This window comes from Mobula birostris, chromosome 17 (assembly GCF_030028105.1).
Source record: "Mobula birostris isolate sMobBir1 chromosome 17, sMobBir1.hap1, whole genome shotgun sequence".
Classification (NCBI taxonomy): Eukaryota; Metazoa; Chordata; class Chondrichthyes; order Myliobatiformes; family Myliobatidae; genus Mobula; species Mobula birostris.
Window position 1 is genome coordinate 3058897 of NC_092386.1, and position 24964 is coordinate 3083860.

At 40.6% G+C, this 24964-nt stretch overlaps 1 protein-coding gene across 7 annotated transcripts in view; it reads left to right on the forward strand.

Moving 5' to 3' along the window:
- arb2a (ARB2 cotranscriptional regulator A) overlaps positions 1-24964 on the forward strand; it is a 521656-nt gene that overhangs the window by 20746 nt on the left and 475946 nt on the right. For all 7 annotated transcript variants that reach the window (XR_011889469.1, XM_072281219.1, XM_072281220.1 and 4 more), the window contains exon 4: positions 2681-2781. Coding sequence is in view for 6 of the 7 variants with exons in the window: in XM_072281219.1 (XP_072137320.1) it covers positions 2681-2781 (101 nt within the window). In the remaining variant the exon portion in view is untranslated. The remainder of the gene's footprint in view (positions 1-2680; positions 2782-24964) is intronic.

Sequence of the window (24964 nt, forward strand, 5' to 3'; positions counted from 1 at the left end):
GATCACACAGTAACAGTAGCAGCGAAGCAAGCATTTCAGAAGTTTCACCGGATGTTCCTCTGCGCTGTCACGTATGCCTCCATCAAATCAGAATTGTGCACGGCAGCCTACTTGACAAATAACAGATATTTATCACTGGAGAGGCTGCGCGTGCTGCGTCGCGCTGCCGTCTTTTCCTCCTCCTATTCTCCTATTATTGTGTGATATAGAAAGAAATTTAAAATTTTGGTGGAATGTGACAGCATAGATATAAGCAGTTGGTTTCCAGTGAGGTTTCAAGAATCTGATCCAGATTTTGGAAAGGGAACAAAAGACCCTTCCTGCTGAAGGGTCTTTTGTTCCCTTTCCAAAATCTGGATCAGATTCTTCCTGCTGAAGGGTCTTGGCCGGAAATGTTGACTGTACTCTTTTCCATAGATGCTGCCTGGCCTGCTGAGTTCCTCCAGCATTTTGTATGTGGTTTCGATTTCCAGCCTCTGTAGATTTTCTCGTTTGTGAAACGAATATTGTTGTTTGCAAGAAGAGTTTTTTCCTCAGGAATTGGCCAATGCTGTGAAGGTCAATCGAAATGCAGTCAGCTGAAAGAATTACTTTAATGCGAGAAGTATTAAGAATAAAGGTGGTGAATTTAAAGCATGGCATTACCACGTAGCCATTACAGAGACTCGGCTATTGCAAAGACGGGATTGGTTGCTTGATGTTCTGGGATCTGGATGTTTCAAAAGGGACAGGGAGGGAGGTAAAAAGGCATGGGGCTGGGGAGTGACACAGCTAATCTGGGATAGTATTTCAGATGCAGATAGGGGGCACATCATGGGGGGATGAAGTTAGAAACTGGAGGAAGCAATCATTCTCTTTGGACTATTCGGTAGGTCCCTGGACACAGGACATGGAAAGCAGATTTTGGAAAGGTGCAAAATTAACAGAGTTGTGATTATGGGTGATTTCAACTTAGAAGAGTTGTAGAAAAGTGCATCATAGAACAGGCCCTTCAGCCCATCTAGTTCATGCCAAACCATTTAAACTGCCTCTTCCCATCAACTTCCCTAATATTGATAGGTACCTTTTTGGTACCAAAAGGTTTAGGTGGGGCAGAACTTGTTAGGTGCGTCCAGGAAGGATGCTTGCCACAGTATGTAAACAGGCCAACCAGAGGAAAGGCCATTACGGAATCTAGCATTAGCACAATAAATCTGGTCAGGTGACAGAACTTTCCAGGGGCGAGCATTTTGAAGACAGTGGCTGCAACTCTCTGACCTTTACCATAACCTTGGAAAGGGAAAGGAGCAGACTGTAGAGAAAAATATTTAATTGGGGGAGGGCAAATAACAATGGTCTTGGATAGGAACTTGGAAACAGATATACTTTGAGAAATGCACATTAGAAATGTGGAGGTTGTTTAGGGGCCACTCGCATGGGGTTCTGGAGAGGCTGATACAATAGGAACATTTAAAGGACTATTAAATAGGCATGCACATGATGAAAGAAAAATGGAAGGTTATGGACTGTGGAGGAGAGTTTGATTGTGGAGTGGGTTTATATAATTTGGCATAATATTGTGGGCTGAAGGGCTCATACTGTGCTGTACTGTTCTATGTTATATATTGTCCATCTTGAATTGTGTTTGAGAAGAGGGCAGCTCGCTGCTGCCTTGAACCGGCAAAAGACTCCCATGCTGCGTTGGGAAAAGATCTGCGAAACAATGGTATGTTTCCCAGTCAGGATGTGTGACTTGCAGGGGAACCTGCAGGTAGTATCGAATCCATGTGTCTGCTACCCTTGCCCTTCTGGAGCTGGTGGCGTTTAAGATGCTGTCACAATGGCCACGTAGAGTAACTTTGTGCATTGTAATTGTGCACTGGTGATGAAGGGATTGGTGTTTATTGTGATGGATTTGAAGTCAAGACATGTCATTCACCACAGAATAAAAAGCATCTGAGCATCACCCACAGCCTCAAAGACTTCTACATAATTGATGGTGGGAGATATTGGCGACAGTTATGCTACTGAATTATCAATGGTATGTGTTGCACGGTGCTTTTTCTGTTCAAATGTTACTTACCAAGACAGAGTGTTTCTGAGGCCTTCCTGTATGCTGATGTGCACTAGTGCAGTTGGTTGCTATATTTTGTTATAACCAATACCCAAATGTTGAGTATTGATATTATTGTGATTCTGAGTAGAAGCCTTTTCAAGTCTGTCAATGATACTTTGTTAAGAAAATAAAGGAAACTGTGGGGGCGGTGATCTTTTCTTTATTGATCTATAAACAATACTGTACATTTAAAGGACTATTAAATAGGCAGGCACATGATGAAAGAAAAATGGAAGGTTATGGATTACAGAAGAAAGTTTGATTGTAGAGTAGGTTTATATAATTTGGCATAATATCATGGGCTGAAGGGCTCAAATTGTGCTCTACTGTTCTGTGTTATATATTGTCCTTTTATGCAGTGACTGATATGATGAATTGACTGAGATCTACAACTTTGTGTCTTGGACCTAATGTAACTTTTGAACTTCCTCCATGTGGAGAAAAAGTTCAAAGTATTAAAATGCATGATTATTTCTATTGAATTTTAGAGCATGTTGAATTTTTTCTGTTTATCTATTTGACTTAAAAATGAAATCCTGTGGAGTTACATTATTGGTGAATAAAATGTATTTTCTTTGTGTCTAGAGGGACAGTTAAGACATACGAAAACTGGGGAACCTTATGTATTTAATTACCATGAAGATATGCAAAGATGGAATCAGAAACGTTATGAGGCCCTTGGAGAAGTAAGTTCCTGCATCTTGACGTGGGTTGTGCTTGGATTGTTTGAAATTGTTCTCCTTGTCTTAAGCATGCCTGACCTGGAACAAATATTGGGAGAGTGAGCACACATGTGCTCTTGTTTTTTTCTGTCTATTATTGAGAGTGAATCAAGAATTGTTTTCATTTTCAAACTGATCTCTGCATTCGACCACTGATTTGGAGAATTAGCTCTTCAGAGTAATTTAAAAATATGTCCAGCATGTCCAGTCAGATAAGCTGAGAATTCCAAAGAACTCAAAGTTAGAAATAGCAAAACTTGCAACAGTGAGTGATCTGTTTGAGCGTCATGTGAAATTCTGTGTGTACTGCTTGTTGCATCCTTGTTTGTCTGTGTAAATCCCAGAACAGCCTGCTTTAACTTTGTTGTCAGCGACGATATTACAAAATAACAGCAAACAGTATATTGCAAATATCCTGCACTGTGCAGTTACCAATATTATTTTCATATGTTTGTTTCAATATAAAAATTATGATTTAAAGGCTACTTTTGACAGAAGTAGAGTGAAAAATAATTGCAAATAATGTAAAAAATTCAAAGCAAAGTTCACACACAGGTAAATTTTACCAAGTGTTATTTTGCTATTTAGGTAACTAAATGATTCGGGAATTAAAACCTGTTATTAGTAATGGTGACCACGGAATGGTTTCGAAGGTTTCAAAGGTACATTTAATGTCAGAGAAATGTATACAATATACATCCTGAAATGCTTTTTCTTCACAACCATCCAAGAAAACAGAGAAGTGCCCCAAAGAATGAATGACAGTTAAACGTGAAAACCTCAAATTCCCCTCCAGCTCCCCTCCCTCCTGTGCATAAGTGGCAGCAAGCAACAATCCCCTCCTCCCCCCCCCCCGCACCAGCAAAAAAAAGCATTGGCACCTGCCACCGAGCACTCAAGCGTGAGCAAAGCAACAGCAAGGACACAGACTTACAGTTACCTCAAAGACTACTTGTTCACCTGGTATTCGACATACCACAGGTTCTCTCTCTCCCTAATGAAGGAAAAAGAGGTGTCTGTGTTTCACAGCGAGAGGGGGGACATAACAAACAACTCGCTGGTTTATGATGTTAAGAATCCATTGTGTTGCTTTTTCTGAGCTCTGTGCCCAAAGATCTCAGGTCTCTGGGCACAGAGCCGTAGATCTTGCGACTCCTCCGACAACACAACGATCTCCTGCTGTGACAGCGACCTTCAATCCGTCCGTCTCCAGAGCCACGAGATCTCAGCCCTCCGAAGGGGAGCAAAGCTCTTAGGCTGAGCCCTTGGCGTGCCGAACAATGGCCATTTACGAAACCCCGTTAGTGGGTCCAGTTCCTGCAAAGAACCGTAGTTGGCGTGTAGCTCCTGGTCAGGGTCTTCAAAAGAACCCTGAAAGGGAAAAATAGAGGTATTAAAGATGGAAATAGAGCTGTTTCCGAAGATGCAAGCAAAGGAATCCTCGTAAGCTCCTTAATGGATTATTGTAATATCCCAATATCTTGCAGAGAAGAAGGAATGTACTTGAGCAGGGGTTCCAACCATTTTTATTGCCATGGACCCCTACTATTAACTGAGGGTTCAGTGGACCCCAGGTTGGGAACCTCTGTGCTGGAGGAATAACAAATCTCAAGAGAATCAGGAGCTCCAAGAAATTGTCATCAGTAAGATATTAATGGGACCGAGAGGTGATAAACCTCCAGAACCTGATGATCTATATTAACCTGATTTTGAATTTGTCTTTGGTGATGCCTGATGCACTGGTTGTCATCTTTCAAGAATAATATAAATTTGAAAACCAGTTCCTACAGATTGGAAGTTAGCAAGCTCAAGTCAGTGAAAAACAGAATAGCATCATCACAATGGCATTTTGTCAAATCTGGTCACCTAGGTATTTGTATATTCAAAGAGCTAATCTTCACAATACTGTTGTTAAATAGAGGTTCCTTGGAAATGAGGATCAAAACATAGAAACATAGAAAATAGGTGTAGGAGTAGGCCATTTGGCCCTTCGAGCCTGCACCGCCATTTATTATGATCATGGCTGATCATCCAACTCAGAACCCTGTACCTGCCTTCTCTCCATACCCCCTGATCCCCTTAGCCACAAGGGCCATATCTAACTCCCTCTTAAATATAGCCAATGAACTGGCCTCAACTGTTTCCTGTGGCAGAGAATTCCACAGATTCACCACTCTCTATGTGAAGAAGTTTTTCCTAATCTCGGTCCTAAAAGGCTTCCCCTCTATCCTCAAACTGTGACCCCTCGTTCTGGACTTCCCCAACATCGGGAACAATCTTCACAAAGCATTCACTTGAACTAGCTTGCTTCAGTAAAGATGTTTGAAATGTCAGTGCAATCTCATTTAAAGTATGCTACATTAACGATCTGGAAGAGGGGACTGAGTATAATGTATTTAAATTTGCTGGTGATACTAAATTGAGTGGAAAAGCAAATTGTGCAGAAGATACGGAGAGTCTGCGGAGAGATATAGATCGGTTAAGTGTGTGGGCAAGGGTCTGGCAGATGGAGTACTGTGTTGGTAAATGCCAGATCATCCACTTTGGAAGGAAAAATGAAAGAGCAGATTATTATTTAAATGGTAAAAAATTGCAGCATGCTGCTGTGCAGAGGGATTTGGGAGTGCTTGTGCATGAATTACAAAAGGTTGGTTTGCAGGTGCAGCAAGCTATCAAGAAAGGAAATGGAATGTTGGCCTTCATTGCTAGAGGGATTGAATTTAAGAGCAGGGAGGTTATGCTGCAACTGTACAGGGTACTGGTAAGGCTGTTCCTTGCTTGAGGAAGGATATAATGGCTTTGGAGGTGGTGCAGAGGAGGTTCACCAGGTTGATTCCAAAGATGAGGGGTTTAGACTTTGAGGAGAAATTGAGTCACCTGGGACGATACTTGCTGGAATTCAGAAGAATGAGGTGGGGGGGGGATCTTATAGAAGCATATAAAATTATGAAAAGGATAGATAAGATAGAGGCAGGAAAGTTGCTTCCACTGGTAGGAGAGCCTAGAACTAGAGGGCATAGCTTCAAGATTCAGGAGAGTAGATTTAGGGTGGAGATGAGGAGGAACTGCTTTTCCCAGAGAGTGGGTGAATCTGTGGAATTGTCTGCTCAATGAAGCAGTGGAAGCTACCTCAGTAAATATATTTAAGACAAGGTTGGATAGATTTTTGCATTGTAGGGGAATTAGGGTTATAGGGGAAAGGCAGAAAGGTAGAGATGAGTCCATGGCCAGATAGCCATGATCTTATTGAATGGCGGAGCAGACTCGATGGGCCAGATGGTCTACTGCTTCTATTTATTATGTCCTTATGTTCATTTATAAATGTCCAGTTCTGTGGAACCGTTCTGTCACTCCTAAAGCATTAAGTTTCAGTTTCCTCCCATAGTGCCAAGATGTACTAGTTGGTAGGTTCCTTGTAAATTGTCCCGTGATTAGGCTAGGGTTAAATCAGGAGTTGCTGGGTGGCATGGCTTGAAGGGTTGGTAGGACCTGTTCTGTGATGTACCTCAATAAATAAGTAGATATAAATATTGAAATTGCATAGCTCGATTTGATCACCTGGCATTGTAACATGAAAATTGTAATAACGACTGAAACAGGAAAGGGTGAGAGAAGACTTAAGGGTGTTACCCTTAGCCAACAATACTTTTGTTAGCTAAGGTTAGAGGTTGAGGGATGGTGTGAAAACAGTTCTAGATTAATGGGAAAAGTACACATACTATTGTTTGTGACAGTAGGACCTCTTAACCACCAAACCACTATGGCCAAGGAAAGTCGAAACCATTTCACCCCAAAGGCAGTCGGAGATAAATATCCATTCATAGAAGTAGTTGCTCATGAGATTGCTGGTACCTGGGCAATGACACAGAATGTGCTGCAGATCTTGTGAGTAATACGCGGTTTATCTTGCTGAGCTGTACAGAGTCAGCACAAGTCTTCTAGTCGTCTGTTACTCTTAAATTACTATATATTTTCAACTTCAGATGTATGCATTTCATGACAGAGAATGAAATTATGGGTTTGATTTCTGGAATGGCATGTTTGTTATATAAGACAAGATTTAATTATACTAGGCCTACACTTTCTAGACTTCAGTAGTATAAGAAGCGATCTGGCTGGACTGTACAAACTTCTCACAGGGCTTGGCAGGGTAAATGTATGGTTGATGATTCCCTTGGCGGGGTTGTCAGTTCCCAAAATATTAGGTTGATTTTTCACGATAGATATGAAAAGACATGTTTTAATCCAGGGAATAGTGAATTTTAGAATTTTCTATCCGAGGGCAATGGAGGCTAAGTTGCTGAGTATATTCAAAGGAGATCAATGGATTTATTTTAAACGAAGTGGATTCCGGTTAGAGTCATGGAGTCGTAGAAAAATGCAGCACAGAAAAAAGGCCCTTTGGCTCATCTAGTCTGTGCTGAGCCATTTAACCTGCCTTCTCCCATCAACCTGCACTGAGTCTATAGCCCTCCATATCCCTGCTGTCCATGTACCTATCCATTTGCGCCGGCAGATTGTTCCACACTGTTGTGACTCACCGAGTAAAGAAGTTTCCCCTCATGTTCCCCTTAAACTTTTCAGCTTTCACTTTTAACCCAAGACCTCTAGTTGTAGTCACACCCAACTTCAGTGGAAAAAAGCCTGCTTGTACTTACCTCTCATGATGATATTTCGCCCTACTTCCAGGCAAAATGGTGCCTGTGTACAATGCTCCCATAGTCAACATCTTCTGGATAGACTGTGAAACCATATTTTATTTTATGTCTTTTACATTCGTTTTTTGTTTTAAATGTGATTCTGAAACTGTTGGAGAATGCGATTTGCAGTCTAGGGATCATTTGGGTGTTCCAGTGCTCTGCAGTCTTGAGAGGATTCTAGGAGACAGAGGCAGCATGTGCGAACCTCGTGGTGAGAAGGCTGTGGGATAAGATGCGACCAGATGTTTGACTCCATTTCGCTGGTTAAAGCTTCCATTGTTCACTTATTAAAGTGATGAGAGAGACTGAAACATTGAGACAAATGCAGAAGATGAGCGCCGGTTGCCTACCTTTTGTCTACTGGTGGGATTACTGTACTGCCAGAGAGGGGAGACTGCCTTTTGATCACTAGTGGGATTGCTGTACTGCCAGAGAGGGGAGACTGCCTTTTGATCACTAGTGGGATTGCTCTGCTACCAGAGAGGGGAGATTGCCTTTTGATCCCTGGTGGAACAGCTCTGCTACTCGAGAAGGGAGATTGCCTTTTGATCGCAGCTGCCAGAGAGGGTTATGGATATGGACTTGAACTATGGACTTTTTTTTCCAGTCTTCTAGTTCTTTTATATTCTTTTTATTTTTGCCCAATTTTTTTTTGTGCGTGGGGGAGGGATCAATGTGTCTAATTCTATTTTTGTTCGTTTTTGTGTGGGACGGGAGGATCGGGTGGGGGGTTGATGATAGTGCTGCTATTGTTTTCTTTCTTGGTTTTGTGGCAATCTGGAGAAGAATTTCAGAATTGTTTACTTTGATTATACTTTGATAATAAATTAGCCTTTGAACCGTTGAACCTTTTTTTTCTTAATTTTCTATACCTCTGTCAAATCTCCTCTCAATCTTCTACGTTCCAAGTAGTAAAGTCGGAACCCATTCAGTCTTTCCATATAACTTGGGTACTTCAGACCCAATAACATTCTTGTAAATTTTCTCTGTACTGTTTCAACCTTATTTACATTTTACCTGTAAGAAAGTGAACAAAACTGCACGCCGAGCGACTGAATCTTGTTGACCAATCTCCCATGTGGGACCTTATCAAATGCCTTAATAAAGTCCATGTAGACGACATCCATTGCCTTGCCTTCACCAATGTTATTGGTAACTTCCTTGAAAAACTATAAGATTGGTTAGAGACTACCTACCATGCACGAAGTCATGCTGACTATCCTTAATCCATTTCTATCCAAATACTCATATCCGGTCCCTTAGAATACCTTCCAGTAACATTCCCACTACTGATCTCAGGCTCAGCGACTTATGGTTCCCTGGCTTATTTTCAAAGCCTTTCTTACACAGTGGAACAACAATGGCTATCCTCCAATCCTCTGGCATCTTATCTGTTGCTAAGAATGATTTAAGTATCTCTGCTTGGGCCCCAGCAATTTCTGCACTTGCCTCCTGCGGGGTCCGGAGGGAATACCTTGTCAAGCCCTGTGGATTTATCCATTGTAATTTGTCTCAAGCCAGCAAACACCTCCTCCTCTGTATAGAGTCCATGAAGTTGATGCCATTTTGCTTTATTTCTGTAGACTCTGTATCCATTTCCTGGGTGAACACAAATGCAAAAAATACGTTTAAGATCTCCCCATCTCTTTTGACCTTATCCTTCTGCTCTTAACATATCTGTAGAATCCGTTAGGATTCTCCTTCACCTTGTCTGCTAAATGTTCATCGGGCCATCAGTTAATTGGGGCAGCTGCTGAAGAAGAATAATAATTAATCAAGAAAATAGTTGGGATTCCCTTCGTTTATGTGGGACACAATGCTACTTAATTGAGAAAGGATAATGTTGCTGAACTGTTTCTACTAGTGTCAGACACATGCATTTGTGTGGCTGTTAGACATTACACCGTGCTTAGAATAAACAGTTTTTAAATAGCGCCAGTTGCATGTGTTTGTATTCATAAAGCAGTGATTTTTGTCACTGATAGTTGGTGAGAAATAAGCAGTAAGACAATTCGGAATTGTTTTGCTCACTGTGGTTTCAAGCATTCAAGCTTGGAGATGCCAGAAATGACCAGGAGTGAAAATGATACTATTTCACAACTTCAACAAGTTAGGAACTACATAGAATCAACAATCATCTTGAATGTTACAATTAAGTTGAATATCTGTAGGATGCAATAATTGAAAGCATTGTATGAAGGTAATCCACTATCTACATGAGGTGTCTGCGCTGATTTTGTTCATTTACAGAAATCAAAATAACATGGCAGCTGGTGCTAAATTCCTCCATAGATAACTATGAGGAACTCATACATAATTTTGTAGTACTGTAGTAATATTGACAATGTTCTAATTTGTTCTGTATTTCATTTAAATACACAATTATTATTCAGTTAAAGGGTAGTTTGTCTTTTTTAATACCTTTTTAACTATTCCCATGAAGCTTTGGCTAATTGAGGCAACTGCTTAATTGAGCCAAAATGTATTGGTCCCGATGTGTCCCAATTAACCAGAATCCACTGTATTAAAGAAATGAAGAGATAGGGAGTTAGTGCAGGAATGCGGTCCCCAGGTGTAAGGTTTTATTGAATAATGGAGCAGACCCACAGGACTGAATGACCTATTCATGATCTTACTGATGTGCATTTTGCACTTTCTTCTGCTTCCCTTTTGGTTTTGCATTTTTTTCAAATACAAGATCCACCCTATCCTCATTATATGCGGGGGATACGTTCCTCGAAGTTGACGCATAATGTGAAATTGCATAATGTGAATAATTATTTAAATGGAGAAAATAGGGATGCATTCCAGAGGGCTTCCTAAGTATGTTTTACCTGTAATTTATTCACATTTTCATACCAATACAACACAAAAGCAGTACTACAAGACAACATTTGTATTATATTTCATCAATTTAAGGTAATATTCGATGTAATAAATCATAGAAAGTTAACATCCGAGGGTGTACAGTACTCACCAACAGTGGCAGGTGTGTTCGCTCTGGGAGATGAGTGGTTGTTGTGGTGTCGGGCAGCTTTACACGGATAAGGTGGATGGTTGTGGTCGTCAGGATCATATCAAGCACAGCAAGGGTTGAAGGAAGACTCACAGAACTCTTAGAACTGCCGGCAGCAGTAGGTGTTACCGATTTGAATAAAGTGGTGAGGGTTGTTTGCCTGGCAGCATTTTGTTTTAAATTTGCTTGTGGGGAAGAAGGGTTGACGGCAGGGAGGACTGAAATGCTGACTCCGTTCTAAGCGTGGGTTCACGTCCATCGCCATTTGTGCCAAGTGTTCCGACTTCCACCATTCTCTCACTGTTGGTAAACTCCCGAGATTTTCAAAATCGCCTGTTGCTTTCAGCATCTGAGAGATAGTTCGTGATAAAAAAAATATGTATGCCTTGAATGTGGATTACACCTTGGTCGAGTGGTTGAATCAGCGATGTTTTGTTAAGCGGCAGGAAACGCACTGTTATGTTAGGATGAATGCTGTCCAAATGTTTAGGATGAGGCTGGTGCAACAAAATAACTTTAAAGGCAAGATTCTGTTCCCAGCAATAGCGTCCCAGAGCTGTGTTACCTTCAGCTGATGCCACGCTGTTTATAATTTCCAACTTTTTTCAAGTATTAAAGCGGTTCTCTGCTGCTCGGCTGACGGCCCAGGACATGACATCGGACGCTTAGGAGGCATAGTTAAATATTTCAAGCACAAAATCACTGCACCCTAGGTAAAACCAACAGAAGTTTAAGATCGCGCATCCACACCTTGCCATAACCAATGCGAGAGTGGCGGGAGAGAGATTGTGAGGCGTGCGCACGTGACTTGTATTGGCGGGGAAGCGGTGCTTCTCATCCCAATGGTGAGACCGTGAGGTGTGCGCACGTGTGGAGAGATTAGAACGGTGGGCTAAGCGTATACCCTTGAGGTATGTCAGTGTTGATTGTCAGGAGGAGATATTATCACTGATCCTCACTACCTGTGGTTTCCCAGAGAGGAAATCAGAGATCCAGAGGCCCAGGTGATTAATACTGAGGGGAGGATGATCTTAATCTCTAAGCTGTGATCGATTAATAACAGCTTGACATATGTTTTGATGACAAACTGGCGGATTAGTGTAACTCCAAAATATTTAAAAATTTCAACATCAAATCAAATGCATCAGACTGCTTGACTGATTCCTTACCCTTTACCTTCAGCATTAAGACTTTTAACTACCCACCAATACCCTGGGTAGATGTAGTATGCCATTTACCAGATGCTTAAGATGATCAACTCACAAAAGTCTTCTTTTCTATGCCACATCTCTCAAACCTGAAGCAGGTACAAGGACAAGGACAAGCGCAAGATTGCCAGCATCGCAAACGTGTCATTAAGTCATCCGCTTTGCTGACTTTGAATTACTTCCAGTTCTTCATTACAGTGCAGTTTCTAATACTGTGAGATTGAAATGATTCAAGTTGGCAGCCTACCTTCATCTTCTCAAGGGCATTTGGCAAGATTATGTTGGTTTTACTACTGATGCTCAAATTCCATGAATGAATGTTGTGCAAACTGCTGTAATGGTAATCAAAGAAATCAGAATCAAGTTTATTATCACTGACGTGTGTTGTGATATTTATTCTGCAGTAGCAGTGAAGGTTCAAATGTACAATGCAATACATAAAAATATTGTAAGTTACATTAAGAAATATAAATAGTGCAGGAAGAGAGCGAAATAGTGAGGCAGTGTTAATGGGTTCACTGAGTATTTAAAAATCTAATGGCGGAGGAGTAGAAGCTTCGAAGCTGCCCCTAAAATGTTGAGTGCGTTCTTTCAATGTGTACTTCCACCCTGATGGAAGTAATGAGAAGAGGGTGTATCCTGGGTGGTAGTGATTATATTTGAACATTGTTATTCTACTGCCCTTGCAGTACATCGTGTATAAAGCTAGGCAGAAAGTTAAATGCCTTTTAAAAAATCACGCAAGCTGGAAGCTTTCTTCAGGGTTTTTAATGCGATAACTTTGTGAAACTGCAGAAAGTTAAGAAAACATGTATTAAGTTCAACACAGGATTGTCATATGCTTGAAAATACCAATATTGTTGATTATTCTCACAATCAGCATTAAGCAAAGTAATACACGCAGTATTCTGTAGCTATGCCGTGGACTAGAGCAAACTCTTGGTGTGACGATAGCTTAATAGCGATGAACAATAAACATAATGCTTCCTTCAAAATACATCTGCTAACTACTTACTAAGATTAAGAAAGCTTAAGATTCACAGATATTGCTGTTTCAAGTGTAAACCTGATTCTGATTCTGAAATAAAGAGTGGATGGAAATGGATGTCTTTCTACTGTGTTTGCTCCAAGTCAAAATCCAAATTAATGCATGCAGGAACAGCTTATAAATAGGCAGTAATGTTTGTACATACAAAGCGAACAGCGGCTCTAGAGACAGAACCGTTATTTTCTGGCATAGTTGCTCCTATCATTTAGAAGTAATATGTTAAATACCAGAAGTACTCAGAAGGGTAGATGGTATTTGTGGAGAGAAGCAAAAAACAGCCAATATTTCAGATCAATGATTAGGGAAATACTGGTAGGCATTGGATAAGTTAGAACTGATAAACCAGTGTGAGTGCAGATGTCAGGAAGGCAGATTTTGTTTGACAAGCTGGATTGATTTGTCTGATCAAGTTAGGGAAGAGGTTGATGGAGGGGAGTACAATAGACATCATGTATTTTTAGAATGCATTTCATTCAAGTCCCATGAAGAAGTCTTGTTAGCAAAACTGAGATGCATGAAATTTAAGAGTCACAGCTCCCTGGAATAGAAATTGCCTTAAAAACCAAAAGCAGCAAATATTGTTAAATGTTTGTTTTTCATATTCAAAGGTGTTTGCCAAGGATGCGTGCTGATGTTTAGGCTAATATTGTCAAATTTACAAATTACGAAAGGTTTAGAACTGTAAACACTTGAGGACGAACGTAATTAACTGCAGAAAGAGACACTGAGTAAGTCATTCAGTGGCATATGAAATATTTGATTAACACCAAGTTGAAAGGTGTAGCAAAGAACAAGGTCAGTAATAGAAATAGTCTTCCTAAGCTCAGAAATAGTAATATAGTCTGCCTAAGGTCCGAAATAGTAATAGTCCGCATAAGGTCAGTAATAGTAATAGTCTGACTAAGGTCAGAAATTGTAGTAGTTTGCTTAAGGTTAGAAATAGTAAAAGTCAGCCTAAGGTCAGTAGCAGTAATAGCTTGCCCAAGCTCAGTAATAGTCATCGTCTGACTAAGGCCAGTAATAGTCATAGTCTGACTTTTCTTCTTCTTCGTGTGCCTTGCGCATTACACGCTTGGGCGATCATGGCACTCCACATCGAACGATCCCTCGCAGCGTCAATGATATCTCGCACGCTTAGATCTGTTAGTTCTTTCACAGTGTCCACATATTTTCTTCTTTGCCTTCTTCTTCCACGTTTCCAAGGCATACGGCCTTGTAATGTAAGGCATTCTATTTCTCCCTTTCTGCTGACATGGCCCAGGAATTTGAGTTTCCTCTCATTTAATGTTCTCATTAAAGATCTTTTTGTATGGGCACGTTGGAGTACGGTCTCATTAGTTAAGGCTAATTTATACTTGTGTGTCAAATCGACACCGTAGCTGCATACCCTACACCGTACCCTATACCGTAGCCTGACGTGCACCTCCCCAAAGATGTAACTACGCGTCGCGGCGACGCAGATCGCAACAACTGTGATTCGTCCGCTTGGTAGCATCGCACTTCCTCCTACGCTTCACTAGCTTCCCATTGGGCAACTGAAGGGCAGGGAAGGAAATCTGGCTGCAATGCTTTCCATAAAGCTTTACAGACCTCCTAAGTTATGGAGGACCCTGTGCTTGACGCCAGTTTGTAGCTAGCTGCTACAGCCTGTTGACTTCCACCTGAAGCTAAAACTCGAATGGTGATTGCCACTCTCTGAGTATACTGTGCATACACTGTTGCGAAATAAATGGTTGGAGGCGATGAACCAAATCATCAAATCTACCTGCCGACATCTGAAAATATTTGAAATGCATTTCCTCGTCCATGTCTCTCAGTGGTTGGACAAGCACAGAAAATTCACCTATGATATTTTCAGTGTTCTTCTAAGAAACCACCTTTCTGTTGCTTCTAAGTTTCTTTGGAGTTCTGGTGTTATAGTCCATGTTTCGGAAGCATACAGCAAGATTGACCAGATGTAACATTTTAGTAGCCTAAGCCTTGTTATAGAAATGTGTCTCTTGGTAAAAATGGGTTTCATTTTTTGGAAATTGGTTTTGACAATGGCAATTCTTTTTATTTCTACTTCTAGCATCTTGTGATATAAAACTACCAAGGCAATTAAAACTGGTTTTTAGTTCAATCTCTTGGTTACCGATGTACAATTGGCAGTTAGGAGTATCCTGCTGTTTTGATATTACCATACATTTGGTTTTTTTTTACAGTTGATGGTTAGACCAAAATCTGCACTTGTTTGTACTACCTTGTCTAGGAGGATTTGTAGGTTTTCTGCAGCACTTGCTTTTAGGGTGGTGTCGTCTGCGTATCTTATATTGTTGATGTTAACACTTCCAATTTTTATCCCATCTTGGACTTCTATTTCTCTGGGAATCATTTCACTATAGATATTAAATAATTCCGGTGAATTATGTCAAAAATAAGTTTTGAAGCAGTTGTTGGTCCTTTCCGTCAATGTTTAGTTTAGCGGGAATTTGAAATAATTTTTCATGTTGCACTTTGTTGAATGCTTTAATGAAATCAATAAAACATAAGAAGACATCATTTTGATATTCAATTGCCCTTTCTGAAAGCATTCGTAGTATGAAAATTGCATTCCTAGTTCCTCTATCCTCAATAAACCCATATTGCAGTTTAGAAGTTTTTGGCCTCAACTTGTTTTTATTTGACTCAGAACAATTCTCAACAAAACCTTTATTATGTGACTCATAAGACTGATTGTTCTATAATTTTTGCAGTCAATAGTTCCACGAATTTTTGGCAGAGTTATAAATGCTGATTTCAAGAGATCCTCAGGCAATACGCCAGACTCGTATATGCCATTAAACAGTTCAAAAAGAATATCTATGCCCAGATCTTCTAGGGCTTGTATCACTTCCACTGACATTTCATCAGGTCCAGTGGCTTTACCATGTTTCATGCTTTTCATTGCTTTAGTTATTTCTTCTTTTGTAACAGGTAGGCCAGAATTAGAGTGTTTAATATCTGGGGATTCCCCTCTATTATCTTCAAACAGCTGCTCTATATACTGAATCCACCTCTCACATACTTTGTCTGGATCTGTTAGTATGGATCCGTCTGCTGATCTTATGCATCCTGTAGAGGAGGTTTTCTTAATTCCAGTAATTTCCTTAATTTTCTCGTGCATTTCTTTGCTGCTGTTAATATGGCCTTCTACCTCATTGCGTTTTTGATTCAGTCATTCTTCCTTTGTAATACAGTGTTGCACAATTGTCTGATCTGTCTGTCTAGCCCTCTGTATTGTACTTCATTATTCTTCACTAACCTTCTTTGTTCCATTGATCTACAATTTCTTGGGTTATCCACTCCTTGTTGGTGTGTTGGATTTCTTGTACTGGGATTATCTCCTCTGCTGATTGCTGTATAGCATATTTAAATCTGTCCCAAATAGGTATTGTTTCGTTATTCTTTAGGTGTTCTTCGACAGCTGTTTTGAATTGTTGCTTAAGTATGCTATTATTTTTAAGTTCTCCCAACATATACTTCTTTCTCTTTTTTCCACGTTTCAGTTTCTTTAATTTTGTTTTGATAGTAGCTATTACTGGATGGTGATCTGAACCACAGTCTGCTCCTGGGTAGGCTTTAGAATTTGTGATATTATTTCTAAAGCGTTCATTGATGGTGATAAAATCTATTTGATTCCTTGTTCTATCTCCAGGGCTAATCCAAGTACACAATCTACGTGGATGGTTTTTATACCAAGTGCTGGTGATCACTTGGTTGTTTCTGACACACCAATCAGTAAACCTTTCTCCATTTTCATTTATCTGCCCTGATCCAAAAGGTCCTATGATGTTATCAACCCTTTCCTGTCCAACTTTGGAGTTAAAATCTCCCATGACTAGTTTTATATTCTGAGATTTACATTGCTCATAAGCACTGTCGAGATCTTCATAAAACTTGTTGATATCTTCTTCATCCGCATCATTTGTTGGCGCATAGGCTAGGATTATGCTAATATTAAAAGGGTTACCCCTTAATATAACTAAAAGCAACCGGTTGGGTATCGCCCAGTATCCTATAAGACATTTTGATACTAGTTTGTTTAAAATAATTCCAACTCCATACATATGCTGTTGACCTCCAGAATACATTATCAGAGAACTATTCTTAGTAAATTTGCCACTGTTGGTCCATCTAATTTCTGACAGGCCTAAGAGATCAACTTCCAACCTTTTCATTTCATTTAATGTGTTGTCCAACTTTCTGGTAAAGTGTACAGGTGTTCCATGTTGCTACCCTTAGCCTTTCCCTATTGCTTACAGTCTCTGGATGACGATCTGGTGTCACCTGCAGCACATGACTACCCCTACCGAGCGAGGTGTTGTTCTGTTGATTAGACTCAACCCCATTCATGCTGTTGTCTGGTTTCCTTCTTTTGTTTCTTTCCATGATTGACTAGGCAGAAATTTCAACAGTGGTTTGCCGTTGCCTTCTGTTGCTGCAGTGCTCATCTAACTAGAGCATTTGACCTCCACTGGTGTTCCCAATTGGGAATCATACACTAGACGTCGCCCAACCTTTGCTGTTGTTGTACAAAGGCAATCCTCCACCAAAGCTTGGAATCCATCTCCCTGCTGCCGGAGACTTTAGTGATTTTAGCTGACACCACCACCATTGGTCTGGTTATTTTTCTGGCGCCAAACACTCGCCATAGATAGAGCTCCTTCAGCGAGACAGGGTGCACCCAGACCGAAGTCCTACGTGAAGGCAGAGTTGCTTTGGGTGGGAGAAGTTATATAATCGCTATTGGCATTTCCTGATATTTAGTCTGACTAAGGTCTGTAATAGTAATAGTCTGTCCAAGGTCAGTAATAACTATAGCCTGCCTAAAGTGAGTCATAATAATACTGACTAAGGTTATTAATAGTCTGCCTAAGGTCAGAGAGCAGCAAAAGGAACAGAGACATGCCAAGCCCTATTAACCTTTTGTATTTCCCTGTAGCCCTCAAACCTATTCACTCTCGCATGTCCACCAACACCTCTTTGATTCTTTTTACCACTGATCTGTACTAAGGGATATTACAGTTGTTAGTGTCAGATTCTGATGTCTTAATCCAAGATTCTTTCTTAAGTCAGGAAAGAGGCATAAAACTTGTTGCTTCATGATAGTTTCATTAAGTGTTGATAGAAGGAACAGAAATTCAAAAAGATAGTGATATTGGTCGACTAAGTGAGAGAGAGACAGAAAGCTGAAGTCTAAGGTGGCGCTGACTTTTGATGCAGCTCTTTTATACCCATAGGTAAGAAAAATTCCATTCAAATTTGAAAATAAGAGTTAACCAATGAGAAAACACTTAACAAGATGCACTAACAAGAGAAACTTTCTGAACTTTGTAAAATTGTATTACAAAACACTAGGGGAAGCATTGAACAACTGTATATACCCACTATAACCACTAGTGTGCATATTGAACTCTTACATGCATTTAAGAACTGTATAAACGCTAACTGACAATTGTTAAACTGCGGAGAAAATAACAATTAAATAGTCTAATCTAAGAATTAAACAGTCGGATGCAGTAGTAGTTAACTGTCTTTGTGGAGTGGATGGAAATTAGACCAAACAGTGGAAACCCACGTGGTCACAGGAAGAACATGCATACTCCACACAGACAGCATTGGTCAGTGGATTTAAGCTAGGGCACCTGGAGCTGTGCACTGGCATTGCTAACAGCTGCATTATTGTGCCATCCAGTTGGAGCCTCTTGAGTGGTTTACATAGGATAAATGGCTTTCCTCATTAGTGGATGGTCCCAGAACCAGAGGACACAGATCTAATATTTTTGACAAATAAATGCAAGAATCATAGAGTTGTACAGCACAAAGAAATGTGACTTTTGGCTCACAATATTCCTGCCAACCTTTTTGCCCATCTAAACTAATATCATTCATCCATATTAAGTTGGTGTCCTAGGGCCCAGTGCTAGTGTAACTTCGAGGCTGATGGTCCTGAGTTTGAATCTGGCCAGGTCACAACCTGGGCAGTAGCAGTTCTGCACAGAAGAAAGGCCTGGCAATCTACTTCCATATCTTGCCAAGAAAACCCTATGGACAACTACATGAGTGATGCCACTCAGCAACAACAACCTGACGAAGTGTCTCGGCCTGAAACGTCGACTGTACCTCTTCCTAGAGATGCTGCCTGGCCTGCTGCGTTCACCAGCAACTTTGATGTGTGTTGCTATCTGCTTTATCACTGCCTTTTATAATATTACATACCTCACTTAGGCTAACCCTCAGTCTTCTTTGCTCCTGGGTAAACAGGCCTGTCCAATTTTTTTTTCAGAGAACTAATGTCTTCCAGACCAGGCAATCTCCTCTGCATTCTTCCCAGTGCAGCCACATCCTTCAGTGAGTTCTTTCAATCAAGAGGGATGTGGGGCAACACTTTTTTTCCCACTCAGAGTAATTAGAATCTGAAATTCACTGCATATAAGAATAGTAGAAAGAGAATGCCTTTTAAAGATAATTGGAAGAGAGGATAATTAGCAGCATTGTAGGGAAAGAACAGGAGAATGGGAAGCAAATTAATTCTTCTGGGAGCCCAGCATAGATTCAATTGAGAGTGACCTTCTCTTGTGTCCTAACAACCTTTTTGTTTTTATTTTGTACAATTACCCTGCTCTTTCTTACTATCCCTATAGATGACTTTCTTCAAATATCTATCCAAACTCCTTTTGAAAGCTCTGATTGTCTGTTTCTTGTCACTCTTATAGGCAATATGTTTCAGATCATTACCATTTCTGTGTTTTTCAAAGCATGTTTTACTCAGATTCCCCCCTAGTATTTTTAGCTTAGTGGTGTAATTTTTTGTTGCCTGACCCTCAAACCATCAGATAATAACAACCTTGTCTAAGCCGGTCATGATTTTTTTTTTTTACCTTTATGAAGTATCATCTCAACCTTCTTAATTCAGAGTAGAACTACTCAAGCTTTTTCAATCTAAACCCAAAGGTAAAAATATGTCCTCCAGGGATCTATTCTAATACATCTCTTCATTCTGTCTAGGATCCTCACATGGTTTATAAATTCTGGTGACCACGACTTGAATACAGTACCCTAGTTGTGACTCAGACAAGGTTTTGCTAAGAATCAATATCACTTCCTTGTTTTTTATTTCATTCTCTGTCTTTATAAATCCAATTTTCAGATAAATTTCACTAATCATTCTTTCAATATCGCGTGATGCTTTCCTAAATACTTTGACAGGTACACCTAAAACCCTTGGTTCTTACACATAATTTAGAACCATGCTATTAAACTTGTATTGGCAATAGTTGTTTATTCTTCAAAATGTATCATTTTGCCCTTTCTATTAAATTTCATCTGCCACTTGTCTACTCGGTTTGCTCCCTAATGGCCAGTTATATTTCCAATTCTATTTGCCACATCCTCAATGTTGGTACTAAATTCTCCTACTCCAATTTGACTACTGAAGCAATAAGTCCACAGTAGATGCCATCTCATTGGCTCTTACACAACCCTGGAACGTCTGGACAGCAAAGATGCATACATCAGGATGCTCTTTATTGATTACAGCTCAACATTTAATACATCATCTCAAAACTAATCAGTAAACTCCCAAGACCTGGGAGTTTGGATCCTTGATTTCCTCACTTGTAGACCACAGTCAGTTCAGATTGGCAAAAACATCTCCTCCACAATCTCAATCAGTGCAAGAGTACTACAGGGATGTGTGCTTAGCCACTTGCTCTACTCACTTTACGCCTATGACTGTGTGGCTAAGTACAGCTCCAATACCATATAAAAGTTTGCTGATGACACCACTGTTGTGAGGCGAATCAAAGGTGGTGATGAATCAGCATACAGGAGGGAGATTGAAAATTTGGCTGAGTGATATAATAACAACAATCTCTCACTGAATGTCAGTAAGTCCGATGAACTGATTGCGGACTTAAGAGGAGGGGAACCAGAGGTCCATGAGCCAGTAATCATCGGAGGATCAGAGGTGGACAGAGTCAAAAACTTTAAATTCCTGGGTGTCACTACTTCAGAGGACCTATCCTGGATCCATCATATAAATATAATTGCAAGGTAAGCATAAAAGGGCCTCTGCTTCCTCAGGAGTCTGCGGAGTTTGGCCTGTCATCAAAAACCTTGGAAAACTTCTGTAGATGTGTGGTGGAAAGTGTGCTGACTGGCTGAATTATGGCCTGGTATGGGAACACCAATGCCCTAAAGCAGAAGTTAGTGGAATCAGCACAGTACATCACAGGTAAAACCCTCCCAACTACTGAGCACATCTACATGAAACGTTGCTGTAGAAAAGCAGCATCCATTGGCAAAGATCCTCACCACTCAGGCCATGCTGTTTTCTCACTGCTGCCATCAGGTAGAAGGTTCAGGTGCCTCAGGACTCACACCACCAGGTTCAAGAGCAGTAATACCTCTCAACCATCAGGCTCTTGAACAAAAGGGGATAACTACATTTATTCTATTTCTAGTGTTCCCACAACTGATGTCTCACTTTAAGGACTCTTTATCTTGTTATTTTATGCTCATTATTTATTGCTATTTATTTATATTTGCATTTTCACAGTCTGTTGTCCGTCGATCCTGTCGAAGGGTTTTGGACCGAAATGTCGACAATGCTCTTTTCCATAGATGCTGCCTGGCCTGCTGAGTTCCTCCAGCATTTATACTTTACTTTACACTTTATTGTCGCCAAACAATTGATACTAGAGCGTACAATCATCACAGCGATATTTGATTCTGCTCTATGTGCTCCCTGGAGTACAAATCGATAGTAAATATTAAGAATTTAAATTATAAATCATAAATAGAAAATAGAAAAGGGAAAGTAAGGTAGTGCAAAAAAACTGAGAGACAGGTCCGGATATTTGGAGGGTATGGCCCAGATCTGGGTCAGGATCCGTTCAGCAGTCTTATCACAGTTGGAAAGAAGCTGTTCCCAAATCTGGCCGTACGAGTCTTCAAGCTCCTGAACCTTCTCCCGGAGGGAAGAGGGACGAAAAATGTGTTGGCTGGGTGGGTCGTGTCCTTGATTATCCTGGCAGCACTGCTCCGACAGCATGCGGTATAAAGTGAGTCCAAGGATGGAAGATTGGTTTCTGTGATGTGCTGGGCTGCGCTCACGATCTTCTGCAGCTTCTTCCGGTCTTGGACAGGACAACTTCCATACCAGGTTGTGATGCACCCCAGAAGAATGCTTTCTACAGTGCATCTATAAAAATTAGTGAGGGTTTTAGGGAACAGGCCAAATTTCTTTAGTTTTCTCAGGAAGTAAAGGCGCTGGTGGGCCTTCTTGACAGTGGACTGTGCTTGGTTGGACCAGTTCTGGTCGCCTCACTATAGGAAGGATGTGGAAGCATTGGAAAGGGTACAGAGGAGATTTACCAGGATGCTGCCTGGTTTAGAGAGTATGCATTATGATCAGAGATTAAGGGAGCTAGGGCTTTACTCTTTGGAGAGAAGGAGGATGAGAGGAGACATGATAGAGGTGTACAAGATAATAAGAGGAATAGATAGAGTGGATAGCCAGCACCTCTTCCCCAGGGCACCACTGCTCAATACAAGAGGACATGGCTTTAAGGTAAGGGGTGGGAAGTTCAAGGGGGATATTAGAGGAAGGTTTTTTACTCAGAGAGTGGTTGGTGCGTGGAATGCACTGCCTGAGTAGGTGGTGGAGGCAGATACACTAGTGAAGTTTAAGAGATTACTAGACAGGTATATGGAGGAATTTAAGGTGGGGGATTATATGGCAGGCAGGGTCTGAGGGTCGGCACAACATTATGGGCTGAAGGGCCTGTACTGTGCTGTACTATTCTATGTTCTATGTTTAAGTCAGGTCATTTGTGATATTGACCCTGAGGAACTTAAAGCTTTTGACCTGTTCCACTTGCGCACCACCGATGTAAATGGGGTTGTGCGGTCCGCTACTCCTTCTGAAGTCAACAACCAATTCCTTCGTCTTGCTGACATTGAGGGATAGGTTATTGTCTTTGCACCATGCCACCAGGTTCTTAATTTCCTCTCTGTACTCAAACTCATCATTACCCAAGATACGGCCTACAATTGTGGTGTCATCAGCAAACTTATATATACTGAGTTTGATGGAAACTTGGCTACATAATCATGGGTGTACAGTGAGTACAGCAGGGGGCTGAGTACACAGCCATTTTATGTGTGTTGCCTGTTTACAGTTACTGTTTCATAGATTTGTTAAGTAGGCCCGCAGCAAAGAATCTCAGGGTTGTATATGGTGACATGTAGTATATATACTCTGATAATAAATTTTACTTTGAACTTTGTACTCCTACCTTGTGCATACATAAATAAGTATGAGGATATGCATAGGCACATATCACTGACCCCTGGAAACAACGCTGTTCCATCTTCCAGTCTGAGTAACAGCATTTCATTATGGATGTCTGTCTTTTTCCTTCAGGCCATGTTATTTTTTAATCATCTTTCCATTGATGCTTTTATTCCATGGCCTCACTTTTGTGAAGCAGTGATTTTTAGGGTTTGAGCCACAATGAGCCTTTAACAAATCCACATCGGCTTCTTTTTATTCATACAAATTATCTAGTGATTAGTAATCCCTGATTTTTGTCTCTGTCAATAAAGATGGTGCTGGCGAGACACTGTGACACCTTGCTGGCAGCAAACAAAACTACTAAGTATTCTATTAATTACACCTTTTCTGGACTATGATCACTGCAGTCTGCAAGTGTTATTTCCATTTGAGAGTTGTGCTTTTGAACCGGCTGAATGTTCTGGCATTTTTTGCGGTTTCCTGAAGGATTCGTTAAACTGGACTCTATAGGGGATGGAAGTACCACAGTGGCCGTTGTTGGAATGAATTTGGGGCTGGATCAAAGCTGCAGGGCCCAGACCTGAGAGTGAGAAACGAATTGACGTTTGGCCGATTTAATTGCCGAGCCGGATTTAAAAAGGTCAAGGCCGAGTGTGAAGGACATTACCAATGTTCACTACTCCATGAGGTTTACTCACCTAAGTGTTGAACTAGCTCTGCAGCTGTGGCCTGCAACCATCAGTGCTGAACTGACTTTGGCCCGCACTCATTTTTGAGGACTCTGCGATTGATGTTCTGAGCGTTATTTGTTTACTTTATTATTGTTTGCACAGGAGAAATTCATTCAAGATTGTTTAATGACATTTCCAGTACACAAATGTAAAGGAGAATGAAGTAATTGTTACTCTGGATCATTCGTTCTTTTCTTTCACACATTGGATGCTTGACAGTCTTTGTTGTGTGAAGTTTTTAATGGATTCTTTTGTGTTTCTTTGTTTTGTGGTTGCCTTCAAGAAATTGCATCTCAGCGTTATATATAGTATGCAAATTTTGATAATAAATGTACTTGAACTTAGAACTTTACAAGCTTCTGTCACCAACAAGGTTAAACTGATCAACATGCATTTGCTGGGCATGTCCTTGTATCTCATTTCGGAGAAGGGTACATTTGCCAATCTAGGTCTGTCACACCTCTCCTCTTTATCAATAAAGGATTGGAATATCATGATTAACGCTACTGCAATCTCTACCTGTACTTACACCAACAACCTAGAATGTATTTCATCCTAACCTGGTAATAGTACAAATGTCTGTACCACCTCTGCTTCTCCTGAGATACTGGAGACATTTATTGTCTTCTTTGATGAAGATTGGCAGAAGATGTTCAGAATATTCTAGCTCCATGGTTCACCTCTGCACATAGGTTACTTCTCAGTTCTTAAGGGCCTTTACTTGTCCTGTAACTACCCAGTTGCACTTTATGTTAATTGTTGTTCTGTTCTCATATTTGGACTTTTCTGTCTTATTTTCCTTTTCTTCTCCCCTCTCAATATATTATATTCATCATGTTTCCACGGAAACTCACTTTTAATTGTAAATACTCTCTTACCTTCTAGGAAGCTCTGACTTTGGTTCATCTCTCATGTGAATGTATCTAATATGCATGTAAGGATTGTCTATTATTTCAATTTAGTTTTACTCTGGACAGGTACCCGCTTTCCCATAGAAGTCAGGTGATCTTGCACTGACTTTTGGCCCATTTCATCCCTTCCATTCCCCAGAACCAGATCCAGCAATGCTTCCTATCCTGTTGGCCAAAAGTGTACTTATTAAGAAAGTTCTTTCAAATAAATA